The 14516-nt window shown below is 37.5% G+C and overlaps 1 protein-coding gene across 1 annotated transcript in view; it reads left to right on the plus strand.

Moving 5' to 3' along the window:
* LOC126252803 (tektin-3-like) overlaps positions 1 to 14516 on the plus strand; it is a 166098-nt gene that overhangs the window by 125272 nt on the left and 26310 nt on the right. Inside the window, exon 7 of the mRNA XM_049953738.1 lies at positions 2711 to 2859. Within this exon, the coding sequence (XP_049809695.1) occupies positions 2711 to 2859 (149 nt within the window). The remainder of the gene's footprint in view (positions 1 to 2710; positions 2860 to 14516) is intronic.

Here is a 14516-nt window from a genome sequence, read left to right on the forward strand (position 1 = left end):
TGTAGCGCTTAGAACCGCTTGGCCACTCTGGCCGGTGGATAAATAGTTGTACAGGTGCAGATCCAATCTGTCATTTCAGCTCACAGCTCCAGGGGCCAGTGCAGTAGAGAACAATATAATTGGCAGTTGCTTCATTCATTGCTTCATTCATACATGATATCTTGTGAACAGTAGATGCAAGTGGACAAGTAGATTCTACCTTCCTAGATTATCAAGAGGCAATTGACAGTGTACCATGTCATCAACTGCCAAATGAGATACAGTTACATGAAAAGTGTCTTTGAAAATAAGTGATTAGTTTTATGAATTTTTGACTAACTGTAAATGAGAGCAATATTGGCTGCACCCCAATGAACTGCAGTAGGAGCTCTAATATTCTCCATACACATAAACAAGTTATGTGATAGGATCAGCAGCACTATAAATTTGTTGTTGATGGTGCTGTTGTCCACAGGAAAATATTGTCGTTGATATTCATAAGAAATTGCAGCAAGAGTTGGACAACACTTCCAGTGAGTGTAATGGACGGCAGCTCTCTTTAAATATAGATAAATGCAAAATAATTTTCAGCATCATGAACACATCACATTAGATAAGTATTTAAGAATAATATTAATAAGCGGAAAAAAACTGAAGCGTCAAAGAAACTGGTATAGACATGCGTATTCAGATACAAATGTATGTAATCAGGCAGAATACAGCACTGCAGTCGGCAACACCTATATAAGACGACAGCTGTTAGGCACAGTTGTTAGATTGCTTACTGCTGCTACAGTGGTACATTATCAAGATTTAAGTGAGTTTGAACGTGGTGTTATAGTTAGCGCATAAGCGATGGGACACAGCATCTCCGAGGTGGTGGTGGTGAAGTGAAGATCTTCCCATACGAACATTTTACAATTGTATTGTGAATATCAGGAATCCAGTAAAACATCAAATCTCCAACATCGCATTGGCTAGAAAAAGATCCTGCAAGAATGGGACCAATGATGACTGAAGAGAATTGCTCAGCATGACAGAAGTGAAACCCTTCCGCAAATTGCTGCAGATTTCAATGCTGGGTCGTCAACAAGTGCCAGCGTGCAAACCATTCAACGAAACATCATCAATATGGGCTTTCAGTACTGAAGGCTCACACATGTACCCTTGATTATTGCAAAACACAAAGCTTTATGCCTTGCCTGGGCTTGTAAACACCAACATTGGACTGTTGATGACTGGAAACATGTTGCCTGGTTGGACAAGTCTCATTTCAAATTGTACAAGCGGATGGACATATACAGTTATGGAGACAATGTCATGCATCCATGGGCCCTGCATTTCAGCAGGGGCTGTTCAATCTGATGGAGGCCCTGTAATGATGTGGGGCATGTGCAGTTGGAGTGGTATGGGATACATGATACATCTGGATCGACATATCTAGATATTGTTACATTCCAATATTGTTAATATAGATACGACTTTGACAGTTGACACATACATTAGCATCCTGTCTGATCACCTACATCCATTCATGTCAGTTGTGAATTCCGACGGACTTGGGCAATTCCAGCAGGACAATGCGACACCCTATGCCAGAATTGCTACAGAGTGGCTCCAAGAACACTCTTATGAGATTAAACACTTCTGCTGGCCACCAAACTCCCCAGATATGAACATTAGTGAGCACATTTGGGATGCCTTGCATCGTGCTGTTCAGAAGAAATCTCCCCCCCCCCCCCCAATACTCTTATGGATTTATGGACAGCCCTACTTCAGACATTAATCAACTTAACGCCATGTCATGTTGCAGCACTTCTGCATGCTCGCAGGGGCCCTATACGATATTAGGCAGGTGCACCAGTTTCTTTGGCTCTTCAGTGTAGAAAAATCATGTAAAATCAGTATTGTGGAAGGCTTGCATTTGTTGGAAGGATTCTGGGAAAATGCAGTGGATCTTTATAGAAAATCGCATGCAAGATGTTAATGTAGACATTCATTCCTCCCTGCTCAATATAAAAATGGAATAGGATAGAAACTCACTAATAATAATATGAAGTACATCCTGTGATGACTGTACAGTGGCTCTTCGAGTATATGTGTAGATGTAGAAGATATTGAATGCATCATTTGGCTACAAATTGTTACGAGGAACCCAATGAGTGCTCTTAAGGCACATCACACTGCCCTGCTGCCCCACCTTGAAAACCAAGAATATTCGGCATATCCACACTGGCCATCTCCCACACTGATGCAATGTTAGGGTACAGAATAGGGGCCTTTCATAGTGTTACACTCACAAAGCATATGTAATTCCCTCTGCCAGGTATAACTTATGAGTTGACACAATTTTTTGTGGTGTTGCTGCTGCATACACAATAATTATTGGTAGCCACTGGTCAAGAGATTTAGGATTGCTTGCAGACTATGCAGCATCTATGTCTTATCCTCCAGCTGTAAGTCAACCTAGAGTTATTTAAGCATGCTATGGCTAAACATCTCATATAATAAAATTATTTTTAAAATAACCCTACTCCAATTCCCTGTATTTAAGTTATAGAGGTCATGGTGTGTTGTTATAATCAAGTTTCATGATAAATAAGAACACATTTTATAAAATCATTATTCTTTTATTGTTGTCACACCTACAACAATAATCTTGCATGATTGGTCATCACCGTCAACAGATTTTGTTTAGTAAACAGTATTTGTTCTCTTTTATTTCATAAAGCTCCGTAACAATCGAGCTGCCCAGCATGAGTTGGAAACCGATTTAAACTTAAAAGAATCCACACTGGATATTGATACAGTGTGCCATCAGTTGAACAATTTCTCAAGAGGCATCAATTATTTTGGGGGCATAGAAAAGTTTGATCCAACGTAAGTATGATTTATTAAATTCTCATTGTTGTTTTTAAATACATAATTACCTTCTAGTGTAAGTTAAGATCTGTGTGTATTTTTAGAGCACTATGATTCATGATTAAGATACTAAACTGATACTTGCATTTATTGTGGGTGAATGTACACTATGTAGGTGACAGTATAATACGAATCTTTCCAATGATACGTAGCGCGAACTACTGTGTGAATACAACATGGCTAGTCAGAATGAAATTTGTGACTGGATTGAGGGCTTTTTGGTAGGGAGGATGCAGCATGTTATCTTGGCTGGAGAGAAAGCTTCAGGTGTAGAAGTAACTTTGGGTGTGTCCCAGGGAAGTGTGTTAGGACCCTTGCTGTCCATGTTGTATATTAATGGCCGAGTGGACAATGTATATAGTTACATCAGACTTTTTGCAGATGATGCAGTTAATTGTAATGAAGTACTGTCTGAGAGAAGCTGCATAAATACTCAGTGAGATTGTGATAAGATTTCACAGTGGTGCAAAGATTGACAACTTCCTTTAAATGTTCGGAAATGTAAAATTGTGCACATCACAAAATGAGAAAATGTAGTATCCTATGATTATTGTATCAATGACTCACAGTTGCAATCAACAAACTCATACAAATACCTGGGTGTAACACTCTGCAGGAATATGAGAGTGAATGATCACATAGGCTCTGTCATGGGTAAAGAAGGTGGAAGACTTCAATTTACTGGTGGCATACTGAGGAAGAGCAATTGGTCTACAAATCAGTCGTGTGACCCATTCTGGAATTTTTTTCAAGTGTTTGGGGTCAATACCATATATGACTAACAGGGGATATTGAATGTTTACAGGGGAGGCAGCACAAATGGTCACAGGTTTATTCGACCTGTGGGAGAGAGTTACCAAGATGCCGAAGAAACTGAACTGGCAGACTCTTAAAGATAGGCATAAATTAACCTCAGAAGGTCTACTAACGAAGTTTCAAAAACCGGCATTGAGTGATGACTCTACAAATATACTAGAACATATGGTTCAAATAGGGATTGTGAGGACAAGATTAGCTTAATTACAGCACACGCGGAGGCATTCGAACAATCATTATTCCTGTGCTCTGTACGTGAAGAAACTGGTAAAATGTGACGTCCCTCTGCCATGCACTTCACATTGGTTTGCGGGGTGTAGATGCAGATGTAGATATAGTTAGTGAGGAAACTTTATTGCAGTTTTAAATAACACTGTGTTTAGGAAAAGATCACCACAGACAAGCTACTACACCCTTAACAATACATTCTTAGCAGTTTGATTTTGATAATCTGAAGAATGCAGTTGGCCAAGGGCTCCATGAAATCATGGAGCTGAGCAATCCTGTTTGAAACGGTACCTGTTCCTTAGAATATGATGATGTTTGTTAATGTACGCTACATATCATTATAAATTTTTCCATTAGTTTAAATGTGGGAAACTAACAGGTTGACTGATGAGGGAATGTGTAAGATGTTATTTGTGACACACATACGAACACATCTAAATTATGGGAAACGTTCATCTTTATAATTTATTGAGTTACTTGTGTGTCACATTGAAAAATATTAATAGATTTTTTCCACTTTTTATGCACACAGAAATGATAGCATGAAATAATACATTTTGTATCTTATGAAGTATTTAACTTTGAATAATCAAGTATCAGCTCACAGTTATCAGTTGAACAGTTTTTTGCTATTAAAATCGTAATTGTGGCTTTTTGTCAGAGATGCCTAGCTATCAAGCCCATCTTACAAAAATCATTTAGGCTGTTCTTGAGCACACAAGAGCAGTATTTATTTCCCCACTTAAAGCTTGTCAATTCATTATGTCTTAGTACAAATATTTTAAGTGCGTGATTACTTTGAAGTTCCAAATCTTATTTTTTCTGTCTTTGCAATCAGTATTAGAAGACTGATTTCATGTTTTTCTAAAATGTTTTTTGCTCTGTTAACTGATGTTTGTGAAATTTCTAACACTAAAACTACATTATTTGCAAGATACAACAGCAAATTATTTTTGTAACTTTCTTGTTGAGTAAAGGCATTTTGTGCTTTTTTTTCCATCTTTAAGTGGCTTAATACCATCTAATACTTACTGTTTGTATGTTGATGGCATTTCAAATATTACAGCTGTTGTGTGCCACATAACAATTTCTTTAGTCACTATGCTTTCAAATTACATCTTATAACAAGTAATGCATCAACAAAGCCTACTTCCATTCGACATTCAGTAGCTCCTTGTTCTGCTATTATAAACTTACTATATGCACTCTTACATATATTTCTGTACATAATGTTAACTTTGTATACAGTTGGAGAATGTAAATCCCTAAGTTGCTGACATAGGAGTTTTTTACACTGGAAACTATAGCTGAATCAAATTACAACTTTTATTCACGTTTTTGAAATTAGTTGCATTATGAGACTTAATAATGAAGACATTAGAACATTGTGGAAGTCCACGTATGCGTGAATGAAAAAAATGAAATTACAAATTACATTTGGCATCATATTCACTGCTTCATGTACTACTGAGTTTATAGTATTCTACTGACTAGGGCTAGCTTATTTAGACAGCAGACCTTTGATGATTAATAACTGGAACTACAACATCTGGTATATTGCAAATAAAACTACAGAATATTTTCATACACAATATAAAAAATAAAAAATTAATATGGCATATTTTACATAATGGCATAACTCATTATAAATCAGGAGTTTTTAACCATCCAGACCAGTAGGGCAATGACAGTAACATTTTGGATAGCTTATTTCCACTGCTGGCCATTAAAACTACTACACCAGGATAGCAAATAATGAAATCTGACCTATAATGTATGTCATATAGTAAGAAGAATGCTTTATTACATTTGTAGGTAATCTGGGAGTGTACAGGGTGTGAAATTTAGTACACAGAGAAACAGTGGTTCTAACCGGCTAGGCATCAAATTGAACTGAGCTTGGATGGCAAATACAGGTACATCACTCCATGCTGCTTCTTCTGCATGCCAAGGTTCATCAATCATAAAGTCTAGCAAGTGAGTGGTGCCATGCCAATCTGTTGGCAACCGATGGTGAGAAATCTGGAGAAAATGCTGGCCAATGTAACTGTCAAATACACTCTATAGAAGTAGGTCAGGACAGCATGAGCAATCTGTAGTCTTTTGTTATCTTGTTGAAGGTATAGTTGAAGAGTCAAAGATAGTGTGCTGCTCCTGGCTTCACACATCAGAAATATAATGGCTGCTGTCCAAATATCAGCTATGCAAACCAGAGGTGATAGTATGAGGGCAAATCAGAAAGTCTGTAAATGCGAAATCAACATATCCATTCCCAGCATTGGACCTTTCTTGGTTTGTGCCAGCCTTATCTGCTGGTAGCTTCATCACATGGCAGTGCTGTCAGTTTTTAAAGATGCCAGTTGTGCTTCATATGTTCATGGTGATAGAGCAACGAAATGTGATTTGTTTTCTATGGAGCAAGGGACAAACACCTATCAAGATCTACATGGAAATGCAGCCCACATATGGGGAAAACTGTGTCACTTTGATAACTGTGAGGTGGCGGTGTTGTGAGTTCGACAAAGGCCATGAAGTCTTCCATGAAAATGAGCGGTTGTGGAGGCCGCATTCGTCACTGAATGATGACAACATTTCCTGCATGGATGCAATGGTGAAAGCAGATCAGCGTGTCCACATCACAACCATTTCCTGGTTGCTTCGCATATCCTATGTGAGTGCTTACAGAGGGTTTATACGACCCGGGAGATCTGGGAAAAACCTGGGAACTTTTTAGAATTCCAGAAATTTTTCCTTGTTTTAGTTATCAGTTAAATTTTTGTAATTTTGACTGGTAAGAACCAATACTCTAAAATAGAGTATTACTGTATCCTGTTACTACAGAATAATACTACAGCAATTAAACATGAATGGGAGAAAAAAAAACAAATATAAAACTTAAGTTGCAAAGGAAATGCACCATATACAACAAAACACAGTGCTCATACAAGGATCTGTCAACAGGAAAATGTGTCAAAGGCTTTAGGAAAACTATTTAATGCTTCGTAACAATAAATTGCCTCCAATGAGCGTGACGTCACAATTGTTTACATTAGATTTGCCTGAGAAGTTGTGAGCGGGCTCGTGCGCATGCGCAGTTGAGTTTTGTATGAGTAGTACCATCCCCCGCTTCTGGCTACAGAAGTGTGGCTTGTAGCTGTATAAGCAGTAGCAGCAAGCAGCCAGATGATATCTGGAAAAATGTTACTGGCACGCCCAAGTTGCCAAGTTTTTATTTTTATAATAAAACAATTGGAAACCTGTAAGGTCTCAGGCTCAAAGATTTCTAGTTAAAGTTTACAGAGTTCTCTCTGTCATTGTCCCCTTTCTTAGCTTGCATTTATCGTGAATCTCTAGCATAGCAAACAGCCCCAAGCAACTGGAAAAAATGCAGGTTCCTCTCGTATATAGGAATAGCATGAAAGAATGGATACTCAAAATTATATATCATTATCCAAAATATCAGTATGTGTCTGGATCCTTGACCGTATTCTAAGATCATAAAGAATGAGTTTCGTAGAGGCTGAAAAGCTTCTGTTCTAGATTGGCATAGATGTAGTGAAACACAGCTTGTGATATTCACACACAATATCCATCAATCCAGAGATCCAGGTCAGCAGAGAGATTCTATACATCTAACTTTCCAGAAAGTGTCAGCACCGTATCACACTTCATACTTTGAGCAAAAAGCCAAGCATATGGGGCAGACCCTCAGATATACAAGTGACTTGAAGACTTGTTAGAGATGGAGCACAGTACATTACCCTTTATGGTAAATATTTATCAGAAATAAAGGTGAAATCAGGAGTTCTCCAGAGAAGTCTAGAGCAACTTTAAGTAGATACCCTCATGTTTGCAGAGGTCTCTACAAAGATCTTGGAATGCTTAAACAAATTTTATAATAACTTTAGTCTTGAATGGTATGTGGAACTAACAATAAAAATCACTTTCAGGTAAACTGTGATTGAAACAACAACAGCAATACAAGAAACAAACATAATTTTCATGTAGATTACCTCCTGGTCTAAGTTGAAATGTGAAGTTTTGTATTTTAGTGCAGTAGTCTGCTGGAATAACCCTGATTAATGTGCATCACTTTCCAAATTTGGACAGTGTGATGGATTGCAAAAACTTAACTCGAAGTGAAGTTATAAACTGTATGCATGAAGCTGCCCAGTTTTACAATCAAGTAAGGTGCTTCCTTTGGAACGACCAGATACCACACAAGACAAAACTAACCATCTTCAACACCTATTACTCCCATTTTGATGTACTCATTGTGGGCCTGTGCTCTGACAGAGAGAGAGAGAGACTAACCAAGTCCAAGTTGCTGAAATGAAGTTTCTTATATCTGTGCTGCTGCAAACGAAAAAGGACAAGATAAGAAATGAAAGGAATAGAATGGATGCAGGTGTAAAACTCAATGCACTGGAAAAACTTCCAATCCAGCTAAAGATGTATGGTCATGTGAAATGGATGGAAGAAACCAGGGTGGCGAATAAATTCTTTGAAATGACTATAAATGGGAAAAGATACGTCGGCTGGCCAAGAAGAAGATGGATCATCATAGTTAAGAAGGATATTGCCAAAAGTTGTCTCCTTTGGGATAGAATCCCTGAGAAAGAGCTGTAAAAATGTAGATCAAGTTGTCACCAGCAGCCAGAAAACTGAACTGCAACCTGAATCTGATGATGATGATGAGTGAAATGGTGTTCAATAAGGTCCCCCCCACCCCCTCCCAGCACAGTAAGCAATTAACAGTAGGAATCTGCAAAAATTCAAAATAATATTAAAACTGTTCAATAAGGTCCCCCCCCTCCCAGCACAGTAAGCAATTAACAGTAGGAATCTGCAAAAATTCAAAATAATATTAAAACTGTACTTTATTAATCATTTCTTCTATAAATTATCTGATTATCTACAGTTAAGGATTGAAGATACCTGTTAGTTGCATGACAAATAACAGTGTTCTTTAAATGGGCCTCAATCTTTTATGACTTTCTTATATGAAGATGAGACTGTTTCAGACCTACCTCATGTTGTGATTATACTATACTACTGTATTAATTAATGGCAGACTTGGCCAGCTAGTCACTCATGCTGCTACTGCAAAAACTGTAGCGTATTGCTTATTAGCTGTGACCATGTCAAATTAGTACTCTCAAGAAAGCTTATGAGTAAACAGTTGGTGGGTGCTCACCAGTCCAGTTCTCACTGTATGTTTATTGTCATCTACCACCCACCGTTGAGGTGCCGGGCCATGCTGATTCTATCCCCAAGGAGAGTGACTTTCACTTTCAGAACTATAGTTTTGCACATAGCCAGTTGGGCCCTCCCCGTCTATTTATGTTGCAGCAAAATTTAAACCTTTAGCTCTGAGAGTTTAAATTTCAACCCATTTCTCCTGCATGAGCACTTTCACTTTTTGAAATGTGAAAACAATGGTGAAGCCCAACCTAGCATCATAGAAGACATTAGACTCATCTGCAGGATGTGTTATAATGAGTGCTCAGAAGATTGAGTTTACTGTATGAATTTACTTTTCATTTATTGTAAAATGACTTTATGCAAAGAGCTTTATTTAATAAATGTTCTTGAAGGTATTTCCATTGAATGGTTTTGGCCTGTGAAACAAATCTTTTATGTTAACCGGGTGCCTTCATTTAAGGGTTACTGTTATAGAAGTTACAATTATTTAGTGAGGACCCTTATGCTACTGGTTTTATACACCTGTTGTTATCACTGTCCGATGTCCAGTACCAGTTCAACATAGAGCCACACAAAGGGCATTTCTGTTATGATAGTTAATTAGTACTAGAGCACAGGAATTCAGTTAGTAATATTGGCATATTTGGAAAGATATGCAATTATACTATTAGTCTTTCTTTTAACCACAATACCATACATCAAAACCAAACTGATTATTTATCAGTGAACAAAAACTTTACTGTCTATTACTTGAACTGAACAGGGACAATCAGTTGTGACATGATGTGAGATTGTCATTTGCAAGTTTGAAGAAGTAGGAAACTGAAATGGTTCCATTGAACAATTTCACATTCCTTCATTATACATAGGCTTAAAACTTGACAGCCTAGAACTATGAAACTTTCCATGACTAACCCATATAGCCTCACTACCAAACACTTCCAAAATTTAGGCTGAAATTTTTCTCAAAAAGTTAATTGCACACTGCATTTTCATTTTCCACTCACCTTTTAGCTGTTTATGGTACATGATATACTATAGTCTCATCTTCACAGTGTTACCCTGGGTGAATAATATGTGACACTGTGAATGCACTCTTTGTCTCAGCGAACATGTCCCATATAGCTGCACCTGCCCAAGTTCCAACATGGTCTGTTCTGTGTAGTGTATCCATTGCTGTCTTTGTCCACTGATAGGGGAAAGTTTTCTCATTGTTTGGCTTACTACCTCTCATTTCTGCAACTACTTCTGAATTTATTTTTAAGTTTGAGGTTGGTCACAATTTTAACTAACTACATTCAGTTGTTCAGGTGTCTAATTTAGATATGTACAACATTTTCTTTATCACATATTTACAGTTTACAAAGAATGCTTTTATTGTTTGAACTGTTTCCTTTCTCCAACAAATATTTTGACCATCCAGTAGGCAGTCTGGCCTTTGGACTTTCTCATTATCTCTTCACTCACACTGTCCACACTCGTCGCCATACGAGACAGTGTTGTGGGTTCTGTCTTTTCTTATGTCTGAGTGAGAGAAATAGGAGAATTTGTTATGCTTCAGTGTAACTTTTCATCTTATGGTTCTCAGCATCTCCATAAATCTTACATGTTATTCAGTGATAAATGTCAAGTCTTTAGATATCAACCTAGATATAGTAGACTAACAGTAGCTTTTCGCATAACTGAGTAGTATCAAATTTTATTAACATCTAGCAGCTTTCCTATAATTTTTACCATATTAATTGTAGCCTATATGTGCACAAATGGTAGAAATGCAAAACAGAGTAGAATTGTGGAGAATCTGAATGATAGTTAATTTTTAATGTTGTTTCTGAGAGTTGCTTCTCTTTGTTAATATGTGCAATGACCCAGATGTGGCTTGCGCTTTTACACTTGGGAAGGTTGCAACATGTATTGCTCAGAACTAATCTAGACTTTGTGCTACACTACAGACAGTATATCACCACAACCAAGATTTCAGGGGCAGTGGAGGTGGAGGCTAATATCGCACTATACCCAAAAGTTTACATTTTGTATCTCCTTTCTGTTCCATAATCAACTACTAAATAACACCAAAAGCTAACTCCAAGATGAGATCTCTATTTAGCATATTTATTCACTGATGTCACAGTTCCCAATACTTTATCACAACAAATCATACTAAAAATCACATTTTTGAGAGATCTTCAATGCATTTCATATTACTTTTGCTGCATGCTTAATAGTTTTTTCCCCAAGTGTGAACTTGAGACATTTTCTGTTTTGTTTGTGCTCAGTCTGTGGTGTTTATGAGTTGGAAAGATGAAATAGTGATTGTTTCTGTGATACCACATGCTGTGATTGCCTGACAGAAGCAATCCTACAAGCTGAAATGTTGATTAAAGTGTTTGTGAAACTAGCATACTGTATTTGTTGGTTTTTGTATTTATACAGGGTGTTCTATTAACTGATGACCACATAGAGCACAGTAGATAGAGGGTAACAAGAACTCCACTGCCTGGTGAATCACATACTGTGTCGCCCATCAACTACTACAGTACTGAAAGTAAAAAATCTGCAAATAAATTTTGTACTCTTCCATTTCATGCAAGGAAATGCTGGAACTGCATGCCATTGTTTTCCTCATATTTCTGACATCAATTCAAGAACTTATTGATCACACAATGTAATTCTCTTTGGGAACTTGGAGCTTCACTTGTCTCTGCCACACTTTTCATCAGATGAAAATTGCCTTAGGCATTTTCATATTACATAATATTCAAAGGCCAGGACAGTTTGTAGTGTTGTGTGATCCTCATCACTGCTGGGTGTTGTTGAACAGTTTTAATCTTGCGTACTTTGGGGTCACACCTCAACATAAGCATGTCTTGTTGAAATACATTGTCATACAGTTCTTTGTGATAGAATAGAATAGAAATTTTATTGTCACATAACATGTCATATACAATCAGATGATTGGGACGTAGGTGACTTGTCAGTTTAAAGCTAATTCTAATTGTAAGTATACAGAATAATTACAGGTATTTTGTAATTTTAAGCACCACAAAATGATTTAAAATAATCATGTTGAAAATAAAGTAAAATTAAGAATAAGTATTTACTTAAAGTACTTTTTTAGCATGACAGAATAAAATGTAACATCAGGCACAGTTATTTGTGACAGTCAGCCATAAATTCTTCTACACTGTAATATTATTTACTTGCTAGGTATTTTTTTAAATGATGTCCAAATTATTTTGGTTCATAATTTTTAAATTTTTCACAGACTTTATTTCCTAGCCTCATACCCATATAGTAAGGTGTCTTTTCCAGCAGTTTTAGCGTATGACATGGTAACTTATATTGATATTTGTTTCTTGTTTCATAATCGTGCTTAAACAGGTTATCCTCAAAAAGTTGTGGGTTTTGTTTAGAAAACTTAATTGTCTCATAGATATAGAGGCCAGGGACAGTCATAAGATCAAGGGCCTTGAACAGAGGTCTGCACGATTGTCTTTTTTCTGCACCTGCTATGGCTCTAATGATTTTTTTCCTGTAGCCTAAAGACTCTGTGTAAGTTTGTTTTCTGTGATCCCCAAAAAATTATACCATATCTAATCACAGATAACAAAGCATGCATGATATACAAATTTTTTGACTGGTGTTTCTGTTATACTGCTTATAATATTCTTTGCAAATATTAGAATATTTAGATGATGACACTTGGCATCTACATGGTCTGTCCATGATAAATTCTTGTTCAGCATTACACCTAGAAATTTGGTACAGTTCGTGGTGGCAAGGTGATTGTCCTCATATGGTATTTCTAGTATATTCTGTACAACTCATTTTGTGGTAAAATAAATGATTTGTGTCTCTGATGCTCTCAATTCATTAAAAATTGGTTGCGAAATGCTTTGCACATATCTTTCACTGTTACCTGTAGCTTTAAAAAAATGGTGCTATTATTCTGTCACCACTAACTGTACACCACACCCTATTTTGTGAAGGGGTTCCTCATGAAGCAGAATAGGTCTATTGGTACTCAGTTTTTGACAGTTTGGGAATTAGCAAACCCATGTAGATGGAACCAAGCCTCTTCTGAAAACAGAATGAGGTAGGGATCTATTTCACCATCGTGCACTTCTTTCAAAACTCATTCGCAAAACTTATCACTGTGTGCAGGATCACCAGGTTTAAGTTCTTGCACTACTGTTACTTTATAAGGCCTTGCCCAAGCAACATACCAGCTCTTGTGCAGAGGTGCAAAAAATTAATGTTTGCTATGAAAGATACCTAAGAGACTTTTTAGGGAATTTTCTAGGAGATATGCTGTGTCATCAACATGAGTTCCTGTAAGCAGTGTACATTGTTTCAGAATGAAATTTTCACTCTACAGTGGAATGTGCGCTGATATGAAACTTCCTGGCAGGTTAAAACTGTGTGCTGGACTGAGACTCGAACTTGGGGCCTTTGCCTTTCGCGGGCAAGTGCTCTACCAACTGAGCTACCCAAGCACGACTCACGCCCCGTCCTCACAGCTTTACTTCCTTGGAAGGTAGGAGACGAGGTACTGGCAGAAGTAAAGCTGTGAGGACGGGGCGTGAGTCGTGCTTGGGTAGCTCAGTTGGTAGAGCACTTGCCCGCGAAAGGTAAAGGCCCCGGTGTACATTGTTGTTTACACTTCTTGTCATGAACACATCTCAATTCAAGAAATTTATTCACTAATTTATGAATTGCATGACGACACAGGATTCAAACAACTCAAAACTTTTTTCAATCAACTTCCGGACAATACGAGTGGACTCTGCACACACATACAAATCTTAAATAAACACTGATTGTGGAATGGAATAATTTGGCTTTGCCATTGTTACAATTGCAGAATTCAGTGTTACACTTGTGATGTTTGTTTTACCGTTTTAATGACACTGGCCAAAAAGGCGTACAGTGCGGCATTAACAGGGAGACATGGGACCCATTCGATCAGCCTTTATGGCACTGGTGGTGGGCAAACACAACATGCGTTCCTCAGATAAATGGAAAACTCTGTACTTGTGTATTATGAAAATATGTACTGGATGTCCATAACTAAAGCCCCACTTTCAAAACACTGTAGAAGGAGAACTACTGCTCAGAATGACATCAAATTTGAATAGCGTATTATTGGCGCAGGGGAAATGTCACAGAACAAAAAAAATTAACGAAAATTTGACCAATTCATGGCTGCGTAAGCATCAGAATATGCACACCAACAGATGTGTGGTACACAGCTGTTCCTCAGTTTGCATCTGAGATGCCCAACATGACTATCTCCATGTAGGATTGCACACTGCTGGTAAAGTTCTTTTATGGGAATGGTGACTGTGCACCAGTAGCCCATCAGA

Source organism: Schistocerca nitens, chromosome 4 (genome assembly GCF_023898315.1).
Source record: "Schistocerca nitens isolate TAMUIC-IGC-003100 chromosome 4, iqSchNite1.1, whole genome shotgun sequence".
Lineage (NCBI taxonomy): Eukaryota > Metazoa > Arthropoda > Insecta > Orthoptera > Acrididae > Schistocerca > Schistocerca nitens.